This window comes from Chanos chanos, chromosome 1 (assembly GCF_902362185.1).
Source record: "Chanos chanos chromosome 1, fChaCha1.1, whole genome shotgun sequence".
Classification (NCBI taxonomy): domain Eukaryota; kingdom Metazoa; phylum Chordata; class Actinopteri; order Gonorynchiformes; family Chanidae; genus Chanos; species Chanos chanos.
Genome location: NC_044495.1, coordinates 33,783,724 through 33,801,734, shown reverse-complemented (window position 1 = coordinate 33,801,734; position 18,011 = coordinate 33,783,724). Strand labels below are relative to the sequence as shown.

At 38.0% G+C, this 18,011-nt stretch overlaps 1 protein-coding gene across 1 annotated transcript; it reads left to right on the top strand.

The window, feature by feature from the left end:
- The first annotated feature begins 4,270 nt into the window (after positions 1 to 4,270).
- Positions 4,271 to 17,688, top strand: crabp1a (cellular retinoic acid binding protein 1a). Its single transcript, XM_030781903.1, has 4 exons — positions 4,271 to 4,346; positions 6,878 to 7,056; positions 13,979 to 14,092; positions 17,638 to 17,688. The coding sequence occupies exons 1-4, from the start codon at positions 4,277 to 4,279 to the stop codon at positions 17,686 to 17,688; spliced, it is 414 nt and encodes a 137-aa protein (XP_030637763.1). The 5' UTR covers positions 4,271 to 4,276.
- The last annotated feature ends 323 nt before the right edge of the window (positions 17,689 to 18,011 follow it).

The following is an 18,011-nucleotide window of genomic DNA, read 5'->3' as shown; positions in this document are numbered from 1 at the left end:
GGTGCTTTATTAACTCCTGGTACATCCTTTAATACTTCAACCAAAGGTTTCCTGTGCCTGTTCATCTGTCCTGCACAACAGTTTGGAGCTCTCACCACAGTGTTTCAGTTCACTTGAGGTAAAAACTTTGACTGGGTAATTACAAAAATTGAGATGCCTTCTGACTGAGATGTTCATTTGTAGAGTGGGATTAGTCAGACACACCCACTCCATTCTATTTTTATAATGTCTGGTGAGTCATATGATTTAACCTGTTTTTACCAAACCTGAAATTTTAATTTTTGCCTGGTTTTCTATTTGAATGAATGGAAGATGGGAAATTGCTCGTCAGTTTGTGAAATACATGTCATACAAAGTATTGATAATCAGTCATTTTATTTTACTGTGCAGTTATTGGTTTGGACACACACTCAAAAAAAAAAAAAAACAGGCCCCAGTAACAACCAAAATTTGTTTAAAAGGGATGAGCTCCTCAGACTCCCCAGACCAACGGACATGGGCTATGTTTAGGCCACAGCTAAAGGTCATTTTGCCCATCCATGTGACCCAAATCGCATATGTGTGGAGTAGTGTGAACAGCAAACAATATTATTGCATTTAGTCTTTTCAATAATGTACACAGTACAAAATCCAGTTTCAAAGACTATATTCAAAGTGAGTGAGAACAGTCAAATCAGAATTGTTTACAATGGCTCAAGTGTTTTGTTTTCTGGCACTTTCCATTTGACTGGTTCAGCTCTTGGTAATTCTGTGTTAGTTGGAGTGTGAAAATCATGGAGGCTGACAGCGATGGCATACATCAGTGGAAAGACTCGAGGGTACTAAAGCTGTGACTTTTGCTCTTTTTTTCCTTCCTGACCTTGTCATCATCAACTGACAAATTATCTGCTGGCCTCCCCCACAAACTGTTTTAAAGATAAGAGCAAGAACTGGCATGTGGTTGTGACTAAATCGTGACACAGATAAGGTTTTGAATTTTTTTTTTTCCCCATTTGCAGATTTTGGCTATTTGAGGATGGAGCTGAATTCACACTGAGATTAGGTACAGGTCACTCTCAGAAATGATTGTGAACAGCCAGGCAAAAAATTCAGAAATGATGAGGAGATGCTTACAATATGAGCAAAACCTTGTCCTAGAGTTTAACACACACTTTCCAGCATTTGTGTGTCCTTGTGTATACATGAGGCAGTGTTGTGGTATTCAAGACTGGCCACCGAACCATATTTTTATGGCTTTGGTCTTGTGATGGACTCAGACAGGGATGGAATCTGTTGTTTTCTGAGACCAATTTAAAAAAAAAGAATAAATAAGATAATATGAATTAAACAGAACATACGTTAATCTGTTGTAGCCTATTGTTTCACTCTGCTTCTGCCTGTAGATGAACATTAGTTACGATTAGGCTATACACATCCAATAATAACCAATGACTGTGTGCTGCTCACTGCTGATGATCAGATCAAAGGTGGCAATTTTGTTCAGTAACGTTATATGGTAGACAGCACTTCATAGGCTACTGAATGTCCTCTTCCTCAGCAATTCACATATGTGAGCCATAAAGAGTTCATATGCAATGAATAAATAAACACCCCCAAAAACATAGTGGAGAATGTAAATTCTGCAAAACATCCATGACCAAGACCAGCAGGACAACAGCCCAGCTAACTACAGTCTTAATATTGTAATGAAGATCATTTTGGCTTGGTACCGTTATGGTTACACGAAATAACTTCAACTTCATTTCTGAAGAAGTCAACATGTACGCAAGTTCAGAGTTTAATTTTATTTACTGGAGAAAGTGAGTGAGAGAAAAAAAGGTCTTGGTCTTTTCTTGGATTTGCCCCAACTAACCCCTTCCTCAGTCTTGTCTCCAATTCAAACCCTTCTGGTCTAGGTCTTGTCTCGGACTTGACCCCCATGGTCTTTGGGTGGACTCAGACGTGGACTAGGTGGTCGTGACAACAACACTGATTTGAGGTACAATGAATGACCAGATATGGCTGTGAATACCACCCCCTCACACATTCCCTGTCATTCTCAGATTACCATACAGAAAAAAAAATGGGGATGATGGGGATGAAAAAAAAATACGCCTTGGTCTTCAGGGGGACATACTGAACATGTATGCATTGTGATCAAAAAAATAAAAGCTCTCAACTTACATGATGAACATGATCATCAAGTTTCATAACAACATGTTACTGGCGTAGGTCCCACATCTTCTTTCATCACTGCATTATACATTTGCTGCTTCACTGTAGCTAAATTCATTACATTCCTTTGAATACTTGTTAAATGCAGGGTATTACTGGCTGAACTTGCTATGACCAGCTGTTTGGGTACAAAAATCAAAAGATAAATGGTAATGATAACATTCAAGTCAATAGTCTATATGTTGTCACTAAATGAAATGATCAAAAACTGTTGTCAATTGCAGATTTGTGAATGCTCAGTAATACTTGGTTGAATATTGAGTGATTTTTAGTTGTCATGTTGGTTTACTGAGTATTGTTCTCACAGTGTGGAGAGTCTCAGAGAAAGCTATAGAGTTTTTGGTCACTCTTATTTGCTCACGCTCCCTGTGCTTTCAGAACTGAATCTGCAGTTTGTACAGACAGTTGGTTATTAGATTAGTGGACTCTATCACTTTTCTGTTTTCACCATATTTAATGAGAGTTCATTTTCATTTAAGAATATCATCCATCTTCTCTTAAGTTTTCCCAGACATGCTGTGCAGGCATTGGTCAGAATATAAAGACAGTAAAACGCTGTTAGAATGGAAACACTGTATGTAACACAGTCAATTCAGGAGATGTTGCACCCAGCTGAATTTCTTGTCTGTGTGCTTCAGAATTCTACTGGGCTTTCGGAAACATCCTGAATACAGAAGATGGCAGCACAGGCAAGCAATGTGGGTAATAGTGCTTCAGCCATGTACTCTGAGCAGAAAGGCAACAAAGACGAAAACAACATTTGTAAGACTGTTTGCTAATGGCAAATAAATTAAGTGTAATCATGAAAACACACAAACAAAATCATTGTAATTTTCCATTTTTGGTGCTTTGGTCAGTCAAGGGGCAAGAAGTTATGATGTATTGTTGTTAATATAAGCGTGACTGTTTTCTTTGTATTAACCGCAAATGAAATCGTCTATAACCGTCTATGAAATGAATTGTGAATACATATTAGTTTTCCATACATTAAATATACAGTGAATGTATTGCCATTACAAAAAGGCTCATTATGCATACATCATTATAATGACAATAACAGAAGAGAAATAAGTAATTATCATATGACCCAAGCCTCTGAAACTGGGTTTCGAGGTATGCTAATGAATTAATGGACATCAAATGTCTCTCTGTGCTGCAGCAAAACAAGAATGTGTATGTTTGTGTGATGGGTCAAGAGACAGATTGAGAGAAAGAAAAAGAGAGACACCCTGAACATTAGAGGATCCGAGATTCTACAGGGGTTATTTTTCCTAAAACACAACAGCATTTTCCTTTCCCTCCTTATGTCTGCCAGCGGCCGCAATTTCCGGAACTGCTCGTGACAACACTCTCACTCACTGTCTGCAGTCATGGTCTGTATAGTTTAGTATGTGTGTAAATGACTGTTATTTGTAAATATTTCTGAGATGATGGACAGATATATCTGTTCACTGATATATCTGTTTCTGCTTGAAGCCATATTATGATTTTTAAGCCCAACACAACACACGTATTGCGTGTGACTGCTTAATAGGGAAAATACATTATGGTCTCTAATCCTGATTAATTATCCTTGACAGATAAGCAGAATGGCAAATGTCACCACCAAATTTGCCAAACCGGCAGTCATTTTGAGTTCATTCTCAAAACCACAGCGGAATTAACAATTAATTCATTCATTCTTAGTCAGGAAAGATTTGAAAAATGAACATGTTTGTGACTGTGGGTAGAAACAGGTTGCTAAAAGCTGTAGTGTGAGTGATGGGACATGCTTTCTAGAGGGGTGGGAACACAGGAGACTCAGACTGGGGATGCTTTGCCATAACTAATGGTGTAGAGGCAATGTAGAGGCAGACACACAGGAAGAGGCGCACTGTTAGGAAGGGAGAGGGAGAGAGACAGAGAGAGAGAGAGAGCCTGTGAAAGATCTGCGCTGTGAGCGACAAGAAAGATAACCGAGGAGAGAGAGTGAGAAAGAGAGAGAGAGAGAGAGAACACAGAAGACAGTAGATTGTGTGGCAGGTTCTTATACAGGCAGAGCCTCTGTGCAATCTCCAAAAAAATGCCCAACTTTGCAGGCACCTGGAAAATGAAGAGCAGTGAGAATTTCGACGAACTTCTTAAAGCCTTGGGTAAGCCTTTTTGTTCAATCATTTAAACAGTAATATATATATAAAAAAAACACCCTTACTGCACGAGCTGGACCAATAGATTGTCTTGTGCTGCTAGTCAAGCAGCACAAAATATAAGAATGATTGGCGGTTTATTTTCAATTTAAACCGACAGGCATATTGTTGTGCAGGGTGTCATACAGCATGTAGAGAACTAATTATTCATGTTTAACATTAAACTAGGGCACAGATAAGGGGTGTATGTACAAGCCTGTGGAGCTGGGTGGAATTCTCTTGTGTTTCTTGTCCTTTGTGTCTCTCTTTCTCTTTTCTGGAAGCCTTTATGTGAGCACAACAGTAGCTCATCTCGGTGGCCATCTGCAGTGAAGCTTGTAGGATCATCTGATTTAAGTGGGTCAGGGTTTTTTGTTTTTTTTTTAACATAAATGTGTGCAGCTGTAAACAAAATGTACATATTTTTGAGCAGATCTGATCAAATCACAAGTTTGTTTTTCAAAGTCAAAAATATGTTTGCTCTGATGGGGGGGTTAAAAAAAAACCTGAGAAAAGGCAAAATGAGGCAGTTGGCATTTGGCAGAAACTTTCTGGGTGTCATTGGCTGCCGTTTTTTTTTTTTTGGGGGGACCAAACCAGCAGCACGACATGTCAGTTTTGCTCATTTTGAGACTTACACTGCAGTTTAGTCAAACAATAGATTACTGTGGGTGAGAGTTATTTCACAAAGTTAGACAGTCCCTAACTGAATTAATAGGCCTAAACCCTGATTGATTTTATGATTATGAATTCTGGAGGTTTATCCTAAAAGTTTGGCTATCCCACACCAATAAACAAACTTCTATTCTATTTAAATACAAACATTTCTTATAAAAACCCCCTGAATTTTAGCATCATGCGTAATTCCAGAGACATTTTCATAATTTCAGTTAAAGAATACCTCATGTGACATTAAACATATTTAGTACATGTCAAGTATTTTACATACCTATACTGGGTGTATCCTGCATAAAATTTAACTTTATATAAGATTACATTGATGCAGTATCACATACCTTTAAATGTCTGTTTTTTGCATTTTCTTTTCTTTTCTTTTATGTTTGATATATGTATTCCTTTGGTGTGCGATAATAAAGTGTAATGCCCTCAAGCCAAAACAGAAGAGAAGCAAAAAGAAGCCTAGACAGCTTCTGTGTGCTCCAGCACTGACTGGTAATCAGCTCAGAGACTTGGAACAGAGCAAGCTGGCATTCTCCTATTCATCACCCTGTCACGTCGTGCCGGCAGAAGCCACATCTGCCTGAGAACATCATTTGTTTCCTGGCACTAAACTGCAATCTAAACGGAGGGGAACTGTGCATCAGACTATTTCCAGCACGGCTCACTCTGTTTCTGTCATAGTCCTCTTTGCCCAGAGCCTGTGCAGCATGTCTCACACGGCAGAGATGTGAGGACCGACATACGTGATGTCCACCGCTGCTTTGCAAGTTAAACGTGACTGTGATTCTGAATGAAACAGCTGTTATAGCATGAAGAGACATGAAACAGAGAGACAGAGAAATCCATACTCCATTCATACAGATTTACAATCTTTATACAGGAGCTGCTGATTTTATTAAATGGTAACTGTTTTTTTAAAATTTGTGACATTGCTTTGTAATGTGAATCTCTCTACATTCTTAAACACTCAAAACAACAATTATAACAGCATTGAAAGACATTCACTTCAGATTAGCAGTTCATTTGGCACCAGCAGGATTTTCAGAGCCTTTCCGTCATTAGATAGATTATGGGAGCTTTTGACATAACACCAACTATTAGTCAGCATAATTCTGAACAACCTCTGTTGAAGAGGTCTGATGTTTTACTCAAAGCCATACTTAGTGCTTAAGATGATTTTTTTTTTATGAGCCAAAGTAAATGAAATATACTAGTGAGATTCTGAGGTATACCACTCAATCTTGATTTTAAGATTTGCTTTGCTTCAATACATTTCATACAGTGCAGGATACATATTAGAATGAATTCATGTGCATAACCTCTTTGCACAAAAACATCAAAGTAAACCTGTCAAGATCAGTATCTAGAACCCTAAAATGTACATACTGGCAGTGGCATGGGGTCTGAAAAACTGCTGAGGAATTTTCGTATGTTTATCTCAGTAGAATTTGTGAACAACTTCAAATGAACAAAAACAAATCACTGATAATTTAGCCTCTTCCTTAGTCTTTGTATCTTGGAGAATTTGCTATGCCAAGCCTTGTGTGTTACATGGCACTTTCTCCCCTGAAATGTGTTCAGTACAACCTGGTTATGTCTGCAGGCTGAATGTCGCAGACCTGATTTACTGTTGGTACATTCAGTACATAGTGGATAAATGTACTGTGGCTAAAATATTAACTGTACTATTGGTATCAGTTAAGGGGCTTGGTCTTTGGGGTGTAAACCGGCCCCAGACGGGAGTATGCAGGGGGCTGTCTGGGGCTAGGTCGGCTGGCTGTGCTATGCTCATTAACCCCCGTGCTGTGCTTGCCCAGGCGTGAACGCCATGCTGAGGAAGGTGGCTTGTGCGGCCGCTGCCAAGCCCCACGTGGAGATCCGTCAGGATGGTGAGCAGTTCTACATCAAGACCTCCACCTCTGTACGCACCACCGAGATCAACTTCCGAATTGGGGAGGAGTTTGATGAGGAGACGGTGGATGGTAGGAAGTGCAAGGTACGTAAGCGGAGAGGACTGGGAGGCTAATGAGACTTGTGGTCTTGCTTTTAAACCATGTAAAGGATATGTCTTTGAAACAGGGAAACAGGCCATGATGTGTTTGTTGGGGTTTTATTTTATCTATGTATTTGCATATTTATTCATTTATTTATTTTTGATGGTTTATACAACACTTATGCAATTGAAAACTCATAGGAGCATTGAAAGGTAAGTAGTTCAAGAGATGTTAAGCACAAACAGTATGTAGAGACAGCATTAAAAAATATATATATATGACCTGTCTAGCCCTGTCTCAACACTCAGGCCATTTCTACAGTACTTGTCATTCCACATATTTCAGCTTTAGCACATGCAATTTAGAAGCACACCAGACAGATCTAATAAGAGATTTAAAGATTGGTTGACTATTTCAAAAAAGTGTGCTAGTGGAATAGTAGAACAAGCATATAGCATGGCTGAATATGCTCTAGATCTGGGTGGTGCATGGCTTCAATTTTTTTTTTTTTTTTTTTCTTTAAAGTGCCTCATACCCGGGGAGGCTACAGCCTATCAAGATTTCTGTTCTAATAAGAGCCAAGTATGTGCACAGAAGGCATGTATAGAAAACTCAACTCAAATACACCTGGACTTCTGGGTTCTTTGTGGTTGTATGGTTGTGTGGGTAGATTGACTGACTGAAATTAATGGAGAGGAATGAAGTGGAAAAAAAGGAATGGGTGACAACATGTAGGGATGTTGGGGTAGGCAACAAATGGAGGGAAGAGAGGGTTTTATGAGCAAGTTTGGATGAAACAAAGAGCATCCACATATGCAGGAGCAAGGATCTTGCTACTTAATTACCTTGATAAAATATTCATAGAGCCGTTAACTCATTTGAAGACTCCAGATCTCACGACTGAAGTTAAAGGCAGACATAGACTTGGTAGACCACACTATGACTAGACTATTTTAACTGAGATCTATCATGTGGCCCCATATACAAGCAATCCATGAACTACTATTATTACATCAGATAGCCTAATTCAGGCAACACATCCTGTTAATAGCAACACATAAAGACATTAGTAATACTGACTCAAATATGAAGAGCTATTGTTTAACTTTAATAGTTTGTTCAATGGTTGAGTTTGGATTCATAATTATTACAGTGGCCTTGGCAGACTTCATTTAGTAAGTTTTTAATGTGAAAAGTGTAAACTGTGAACAGCGACAAAAATATACAGTGTTTCAGGTGCTCAGGTTTCAGGTGATGATGATGACAATGACAATGCAGATGTCCTACTCTTTGTTCTGTACAAAGTTAACTGAAATTACCAAAAAAAAGTGTCAGGTAATAGTGGCAAATGTTAATGAGTGTTCAATACACTGATTAAAAGTCTTGCTGAATTAATCACTTCTCAATGGCAGATTTTGGAAAAGGTCTCTGACTACCACTAGTGAAGTCCAAAATATGGGGTGAGACTTTAGATTTCCCAAACCCCGTTATCTCCGATAGTTTGCTCTTGTTTGTAGAAGGAGATGCTGGGTCCAGTACCCCAACCACTTTTAGACTTAGACTTGGACTTAGACTGCTTTTATTGTCATTTCCACATATGCATGACTCATACATACAGAGGAACGAGATGGCGTTACACAAGGACCACAGTGCCACATAAAACAAATAACAAATAAATACCACATAAAACAATAAATAATGCACAATAAATACTGAGGGAAAAAATTGAGAAATAAATATAAATACAGAAAGTAATGAGTAAAAACAAAAAGTACTGAGTAAGGACAGAAAGTACTGGGTAAAGAAAGTACTAAGTAAGTAAAGAGTAAAACTTCTACAACATACAATAAAAAAAATAAAAAAATCCCTACATATTACAAACCTAGACATAACAAGCACACCTGACAGGGACAGTGAATTACTGGCAACAGCATTGGCATTGTGCAGGTAGGTGAGTTGTTTGGGGTGTTAGTGCAGTTGATTGTGCAAAAGTGCAGTTTATTGTGCAAAGGAGAGGTCAGAGAGTTGCTGTTTGGAAGTTAGGAAGTTACTTCCAAACAGCAACTCTTTTATAACTTTAGTCATTTTGAACAAAATAACATAACTGACAAACAGAAAGGGCACACGTCTATACAGACAGGAAAAAAGAGCATCTGGGAGTGGGAGTAGTGACAATAGGGCCAGGTCCATGGTAAAATGGATTAGGGATTACATTTGAAAAAAGGACCATGACAAAAGGAAGAAGAGCTGATGAGCACAAGGCCAAGGTTAAAAGCATTCTCTAATCTCATGGTAGCCTGCTGTCTGTAGTCTTCTCCTGACACTAAAGCATACACCAGACAAAAGCTCAGGGCAAAATAGAATCTGTACCAAAACAGTTGCTATAGAGACAGACATCAGAACATTAACCATGAAGTGGGAGTGAGGGTGGTTACAATTTTGGAAAAATATACAGACAGTTTCATCATGCGCACTCATAATACATATAATTACAACTAATTTTTAGCACATATTTTTAATTTACCTGATTACAGCTATAGTTACTGAATCAAAGACAACTACCTGCAATGAAATAATAGTGTTGTTAACCAGTTTTCAAACACTAGTCTTATTAGAATTGATCCTTTCCCTGAAATCCACTGTTGTCCAGTTTGCCACAGTTTGGTCAAGCATGGTCAAGCAATTCAATTGGCCAAGCAATAACCTTGGTGAGTAAATTTGGGGAAATGTTTTAACATACTGTTTCAAATGACACTTCATTACAATAAATAGCAATGACTTTGTAGTCCATGTTGCTGTCAGGAGTTTTGTTTTTTGGTAAAAATAAATAAATAAACACACTGTTAACACAGTACCAAAACCACATCGGCTTCATGAACCAGAAAGGCCAAAATGTCATTGCACTGAAAGACACATCGTTGATACAGTAGCTTTTATGGCTCCATACTTGTAACCCAGAATGGCAGTTTGGCATCCATTGTAAGCCCAGAGCTGACTACTGAGGATCAGCAGAAGATCTCAACATCAGAGCTCTTTGTGATCTGATATGATCTCAGAAGGCATACGTCAAATGAAAGCTTGAAGGCAATTTTCAACATAAAAACAATGGTTTCTGGAATGGGATATGTCTTTACTATCAGATGAGGGGTACCACCTGTTGGGATTTCTCAGATAGAGCTAGAAGATCAGCAGTAAAGGCATGACTGATTGAATAAGACGCCACGGGCTTTCTTCAGGACTGACTATAAAAGACACAGTGGCACCTTTTGGGGTTTAAATGTCCTACCTCACCATCCTTCAGGTTCAGATCCTCAGCTTTACCCACCTACAGGAGTAGCTGGGCAGCAGATTGCTGTATGATTGACCTTTTACAGACATTCAGTTTAGAATAAGTGTTCTCCATTGTGCCACACCACTGCCATCACCTTCATCAGTACTCTGTAGTCACTAGGATGATCCAAGTGCAGCTGCTGAGCACTTACGTTGGGTCTTGCCTTCACACCGCTCAAAGTTTGCAGGTGTTTACTGATGCACTTGTTATAGAGTTTCTTTAGGTTACATTTTGGTTGGTGGCGACGCAGCACCTGTCAGGGTGCTATAATACATGTAGTTTAAAAATATATATATTATTGTTAGAATGCATCTTTAAAATTTTGCACATTTGTATAAAAAGTCAATTTGGCTGGCCCTAACATGAGGCGTACAGCCTCGCAGCCTTTGCACACAGGCAAAACTGCCAAAGATCAACACACAAAAACTTCTAAAACATAGCCAACCCTTCACACAACCAACAGAAAACAGATGAATCCATGGGGAGTTCAGCACAGATCAACATACTGAGGATGATCTGCACATTACTAAAATAATGAAATGACTATTTGCAGACTAATATAAATATGATGTGAATTGGTTGGATGAATAACAACATACAGGAAACCTAAACAGAGCCTAAACTAATCATACAACTCAGTTACTTAATTAATTTATTTAGTGATTCTCACTTAGTCCATATTCACATATTGCCCATTCATAAGTTAGCCTTTAAATCAAAATACATCCAACAGTAAATCATGCTATAATCAATAAGTGCTCCTCTGTGCCAAAATACCTTCACACTAAGTCACATTTGAAGTCAAATGCATATTAATGACAATAAAATACACTGATAAAAAAACATAACATATTAAACACTGCCCTCTCCTTTTAGGAACCTGTAAACTCTTGCAACCCCTCCCACCCTGCAATTACACCCTAAAGTCACTGAGCCAGGGGTCTCTACCATCTCAATATAAGAGATTATGCTTGAAAGATGTGTCTTCAGGTGAAAAAAGAGGAAAAAGACAGAATGAAACATCCTCTCTCCCTCTAGTACAGAAGAGAGCAAGGCAGCACTAGAACTTTCATCCCCTTTCATCAGATAAAGCCAGCAGCTGTCGATTGCTTTCTTAAATGTTATAAAGAAAGACGTGTTACAGGAAAAGAGAGGTCTGGAAGAGACAGTGGGAAAAAATGGAAACAGACTGAGTTGGAATCAAGGAAGGAGAGTGGAAAAATTAGGCCATGGCTAATTGACTCACGGGGCTTTTGGGGATTTATGAAGCGATGAGGAGAGCCTGAGAAAGCCTCCACTAGTCCAAGGACTCCACTGCTCTGCAGTTGAAATTCTTCAGTTCACTGAATAAAAATTCTTGTGTTGACCAATCCTGCAGGGTCTCTGATCACTTCCTCCACCTTTGATGTGCTGATTTAGATCCCAGTTTTACAGGCTGCAGTGTTGAGTACTACATCAAAGACTGCTGTCTGCTGTTTAAACTCCAGAGTCTCTGCCATTTCAGTTGTCTCATGCACATGCACACTGCATGCTGCCCTTGTCCTTCATGAATAGCAGATTTCATGGGATTCACTGTAATTGAAATGTAACCTTTGAGGGCAACACATTAGGGATGCCTCCTACAGCAGTAAAATGTCATAGTTATATTTACACCACACTTAAAAGATATTTCTCAGTGCTTGTATGTTTTCCCATTAGGCATAACAGTTCAAGACACCAGTCACACACATTTGGTGGAACCAGAACGCTTAAGGAACGATAAGGGGGGAAAAAAAACATTAAGACTGTAATACTCTTGCTGCTCTGTATCCTTTACCTGAACCGAGAGCTAATGTGAGGAAATAAGGTGATGACAAAACTCCATTTTGTTTTTGCTTTCAGAGTACTTATATCCTATTGAATATTTAACTGTTGAGCAACCCCCTCAAACTGAGTAGTGCAACTATTTATTAGTTTTCAGTTATTGGGCAGACTACTGATAAATTAAAATGCAAAAATGTGAAACACTATGTAAAAACTTGTAAAACTGCCATACACACATGCATTTACTGGTCTGTGTGTGTGTGTATGCTTGCGTGCATGCATGTGTGAATGTAGTGTGTGTTTAAGACACTGGTTGAAATGAAAACACAGTAATCTGTTATGGTTATTGAGAAGGAGCAGACTGTAAGCCCCACAGATTAGGCTGCGTAGTTTGCCACATTTGTTGTGCTGCATTAATGGTCATTTTCAGGATATGAGCGTTGCAAATCAAATACTGAAGATGTAACAGATATTGAGCCAGGTTTATCTGAGAAGATAAAACAAAAAGAGTGAAAGAACTGAAAGTCTGAAAGCAACATAAAGCAGTAGAGATAGACCTGCGTTTAAAATGGTTCTGGTCTGTTATTTTTAGAAATCAATTTTCACCTGTTTGACATTTATATTTTTGGTGCTCTTGAAATAAAAAATAAAGAAAAAAAAGTCTTCATTATTTATTTATTTAACAAGAATAGAAAAGACAAGTTGAGGACATCAATTATTGATCAATGTGAAATCATTTGAACTCATTCCATTATGATTATTTTGCAGTGTAAATTATCTTATACCAACAACCAGAGTATCCTCTGAGAGGTAAAAAATGTTGGGAGTGATTCCTTTCTTTACTTTATAACGATTAAATAGCCCCATAAAGCTTAGTCATAACTGCTCTGATTTTCTGCAGTTTTTACAGTTGTGATTTCATAATCAACATGTACAATTATTTCCTTCTCTTCCTCAATTATTTATGCATAGCATTAACTTGAAAATGTAACAGATTGAAATGGACATGACATAAAAAAATATTTCATTGCTGACTGGATCTTACAGCTATAATCTACAATAAATATTCAATAATAAAAGACCTTCATAAATCACCACGAATGAAGAAAACTCAATTCAGCAAGAGGCCTTCTAACTCTTGTTTAATTTTGAAAGGATTTGGACAGCATAACAAACTATGGCTCCCCAAGGCTACATCTCTGACACTACATGATCGCTATCAGAATTGACTGGGATTAATCCTAATGGAACTCTCTAGCCTCACTCTTTCATTACTAAAAGAAAACGCATCCTCCGTGCTGGCCTTGCAGCTCGGTTCAAATATTCACAGCGTCCTTGACTACAAATACAATTGCTGTCTGTTACATGTCTCATCATTTTAAAAAAAATCAAAATTGTACATTTTTGCTCCATACCACTATCAGCTATTATCATACCACTCAATTATATGAGATAACCTTCTGTTAGTGAAATTGAACAACTTAAACTACTACATAACAAACAACCTGACATGATGATTTTGGCTCTGACTTAAATTTCATGACGACCGTAATTAAATGATAGCGGCATGGGCTATTCCTTTACATACGCTTGTGAATGCTTTTGAACTGACGGTCCCGCACTCTCCTAACCCCAGACACATTTATTCATCATTAGAGTCCTTCTAAGCATATTAGTGTAGGTCATCAATCTTTCGTTTAACTCTTTTCTCAATGGACTTTCAATGCAGGACTTACCTGAGTTACTCAGCAATATCCGTTTTGATCCATTTGTCATATTTTCTCTGACAGAGCCTGGCTACCTGGGAAACTGAGAATAAGATGCATTGCAAGCAGACCCTGGTGGATGGGGATGGACCTGTGACATATTGGACAAGAGAGTTATGTGGTGATGAATTAATATTGGTGAGTTGTAATTTTGTTAAATGCAGATTAAATGGTCAAGTTTTTTTCAAACTGAAAGTTTTCAGTTACAAAGTATATGTTACATTGTTACATAATATTGGACAACATTATCCTGACAGTGCATGAGTTTCAGTGTGCTATTAACTTATCCAGTGATTTACTATTTACTTACTCCATATTACGCTAATGATAACCATAAATATTTTTAAATACTGTTTCTACTCAAAAACTGTAAAAAGACAATGTAATCCTAGTAACAGAGGTGAAGGCTATTATTACAGTGTTCTTCTGTTCTTTTTTTCATCCCATAATTGTGCATCATGCACCTAGTTCTCCCCATTGCATGACAACTATTTCGTGCGAATCAACCATCTCAAATGCTCCAATAAGTGTGAGTCATGGCATGGCCAATCACAGCCTGTCACGGCATCTGAGCTGCATCGTACCACACGTCAAATTGTCATCAAACGTTTTAATATACCTGAGGGAATAGTGAGATAGTGTCACACTTAATTTTAGTCTTGACTATGATGGACAGTGACTGCCTCTTAATGGAAAGGAGAGCAATCATCACCATCTGGCCAGCCAAAGGGAGCACAGCCCTGTGTATTTCTTGGGACAGTCAGCAAATGTGACGTAGCTCATAGATGTTCAACATATCTATACACGGTGAACTATGCCCTAATTTGTTAGAACTTGAGAACAGTCGTAAGAGTTTAAATGGGGAGATATTTCAAATTTGATAAAAAAAAAAAAAGACCTCCCAGAGGCTCTGGTTTCATCAGAGCATTGTCCAAATCCAGTTTATTAGACCACATACAGAGTTCTGCCCCGGACATGAATCCATTCCTAGCAACACATGCTGAACGTACAGAGAGGGACCTCTCCTTAAGAGCCGACTTTAAATTACCCCACTGAGAAATGTGAAAGGAAATGGACTCTCTGCACCGGGACCCCAACATAGATCCAGAGAATACACTCAAAAGCTCTTTGTGATTGGTTTCCAGCGCGGTGAGAGTGAGGTTCAGAAGTTGTTTAGAGATTTATATGAACCTCCCTAGAGCCTTCAAGATAAACAGACATCCAGTATTCTCTCATTCTTGGCCTTGCCAAACATAATACTGTAAGGGTATAAAAAATGGAACCAAATGAATACATGTGGGCTGTATGCTCTAAGCCTGTTGTGTGGGTGGTGTATGGGAAACCTTAATGATATTTAAGTTCCTCAGTAGTGAATGTGTAGTGTGTGTATTTCATAGTTTTTTTTATACTTTACACCTTGGATGTACTTACATTGTTATATTGCATGCATACATTTGCCATATACATTGATTATTCATGTGTTTTAATAATACTATGGGTCAACTAAGTAATGCACAGGAACCACATATGATTTGTTTTCAGTGAAACTGTCAGTGCCTAAATATTACAGTAACTTCTTATTTTCAAAATTATGTGAGTGATTTTCTCTGTAGTGAAAATACATTCAGATTGTGTGCTGGGCTTTATTCACTTGTCCCAAGCCAGTCCAGCAATTCAGACAGCTGCCACCAAAATTTAATGAAATGATCTTAAGGGGCAACCAGTTAATATGCACTTTACTGTCCATCCTCTTTATGACTTTATGAGGACACAGGAAAGAGCTTATAGATTTTTTTTTTCTTTTTTTCTGTGAGGTGATAAAAGCGGGAAGTGGTTCACTGTTAGCTACAAAGACAGGAACTGCAGCGATGTGGAGTCTGCTTGACCCCTGCTGGTGTCTGCTGTCTTTCTAGCTGTATACTCTAATGGGTCTGATCGATCAGAGCTGATTATAACTCGATATCTCTCTGGATGGCCAATGAGATGGCCTCCTTTCTTCTTCATTTGACCTAATTGGCTTTGTCACATGTAAAATGCTAACCGAGACTCAAATATATTCTTACAAGCTGTCTTGTGTTATCTGATCCAGCAGCTATTGAAAGTTCTTATCAAGTAACCCTAATATGTAGGATCTCTGAGTTTTGTTTTGTTTTTTCTATGCACACTTACTCCCTGCCAAATGTCCCATCTTTTTTTACAAAGTGATCTGACTTAGTTGTCTGGAATGTTTGCTTTTAAGTGCAACATTGAAATTAGACATTCATCTGAAACTGAATAGACAGGCTACAACAAGATCTGAGAAAAGTATTCATTTATGCAGAATGGGATTTATTTACCAGAGAACAAAATTTTCTTTTAATGCTTACTCATATGTGATCAAAGTTGAAAAACAGTTTTGGGAACTCAGGAAATGCATCAGGGACTCAGTTTCACCATTCAGTCCTATTTTTTGAGTGGCCTTAAGTCTATAAATCCAATGGATTTCTAACAGTAAAAGCTCCTTTAAATGTTCCCATCCTCCTACTAGCTGACCCACTCAGTGCCTGACATGTTCAGTGGTGCTGTGATGATATAGTTGGCCACTTTCTGGTGTATAGCCATTAGACAGTTGACATTTCTGTGCCCTGTCTCTCATATGTTGAGCATTTGTTTTGTTTCTTTGATAAAAAAAAAACAGGTTAAAGACCATTTAAGGCTAAAAATGACAAAAACTGGTAAACAGTTGATAGATGGACATGGAAAACACAGTTGATAATAATGTTTAATTTGACCAATTAGCACAGTGCCTGCAGTTTCACAAATGATGTTGCTATTCATGACTTTCATGAATTGGAGGCAATTGAGATGCCCAACAAAACCATAAGCAGCTTTCTCATATCTTCAAAGCACACAACACTCTTTTTTAACCTTAATCCCATATGACAACTGCTGACTTTAAAGCATTTTTTACTTGAACTTTTTTCTTCTTTTTCCAAGGAGGACTGGGTGAGAATTTCAGACAGCACTGGGCAGCATACTTACTTTTCAGATCAAAATTGCCATCTCAGTTTTAGGTCTTCAAATAACCTAAAATAAAATAAAATAAAATTTTTGAGTTGACATTTTGTTACGATTAGCATTTGGAATCAAAGTTAATTATAAAAAGAAGTTATAAAACAACATAAAGCCTACAGATTTACAGCATCCACAAGGCCAAGTATCAGATGAGAACAAAGACTTAATATTCAGGAATGTCCCTAAACTGCCAAAACTAACAAGGCTTTGACCTACATAAGAATCGTACTCACATACAGACTAAGAGGCTAAATGAGCAATTGATGAGATTAAAGTTAAAGACAATATAGAAGATAAATTTGAACAGGTTTGACTATTTTTGGAATTTTAACAATGAAACCAAGTCACATTTTCAAACAATTAAACCAACTTACTAACTAAACTGGATGGTTTAATAGCATCACAACATAATTAGAGAATCTACTAAAAAGAACAGAATATGGTTTCACAAATTTTGCTTCCTGCTCAAATACCTGTCATCCAAATTTAAGGACAATGTGAGGACTGATTAGTGTATATGTTAATCATCATGCTACTTTTCACATACCTTGAAAAAGGGCCATAAATGGACTAGTCATTAGTTTGTCTGCATGCCTCTTCAATCCTCTTTCCCTGTTGTTCTTACCTAGACATTTGGGGCAGATGATGTGGTTTGCACCCGGATTTATGTGCGAGAATGAAGCAACTTCATGGGAAACCTGTACCAGGTCACAAGCAACATGGTTCCCCTGGGCTCCAGCTACCCACTCAGTCCATATCCCTGATCAATATACATCTGCGGTGTAACCTGGATTTCAGCGACATTTACGTCATTGGCCAAAGCATATTCCTTTCAGCCGGTCATAAGTGGTATCTGTTATTGTTCAATGGTAATCATGATATTCCCATTAAAATTCCCTCAACAAATCCACCATCTGTATTTTTATGTGCAGTTTTGTCGGTATTGCAAACAATAAAAGCAGTAAAAAAAAAGAACAAAATAAACGAATTGTCCATGGGTTTT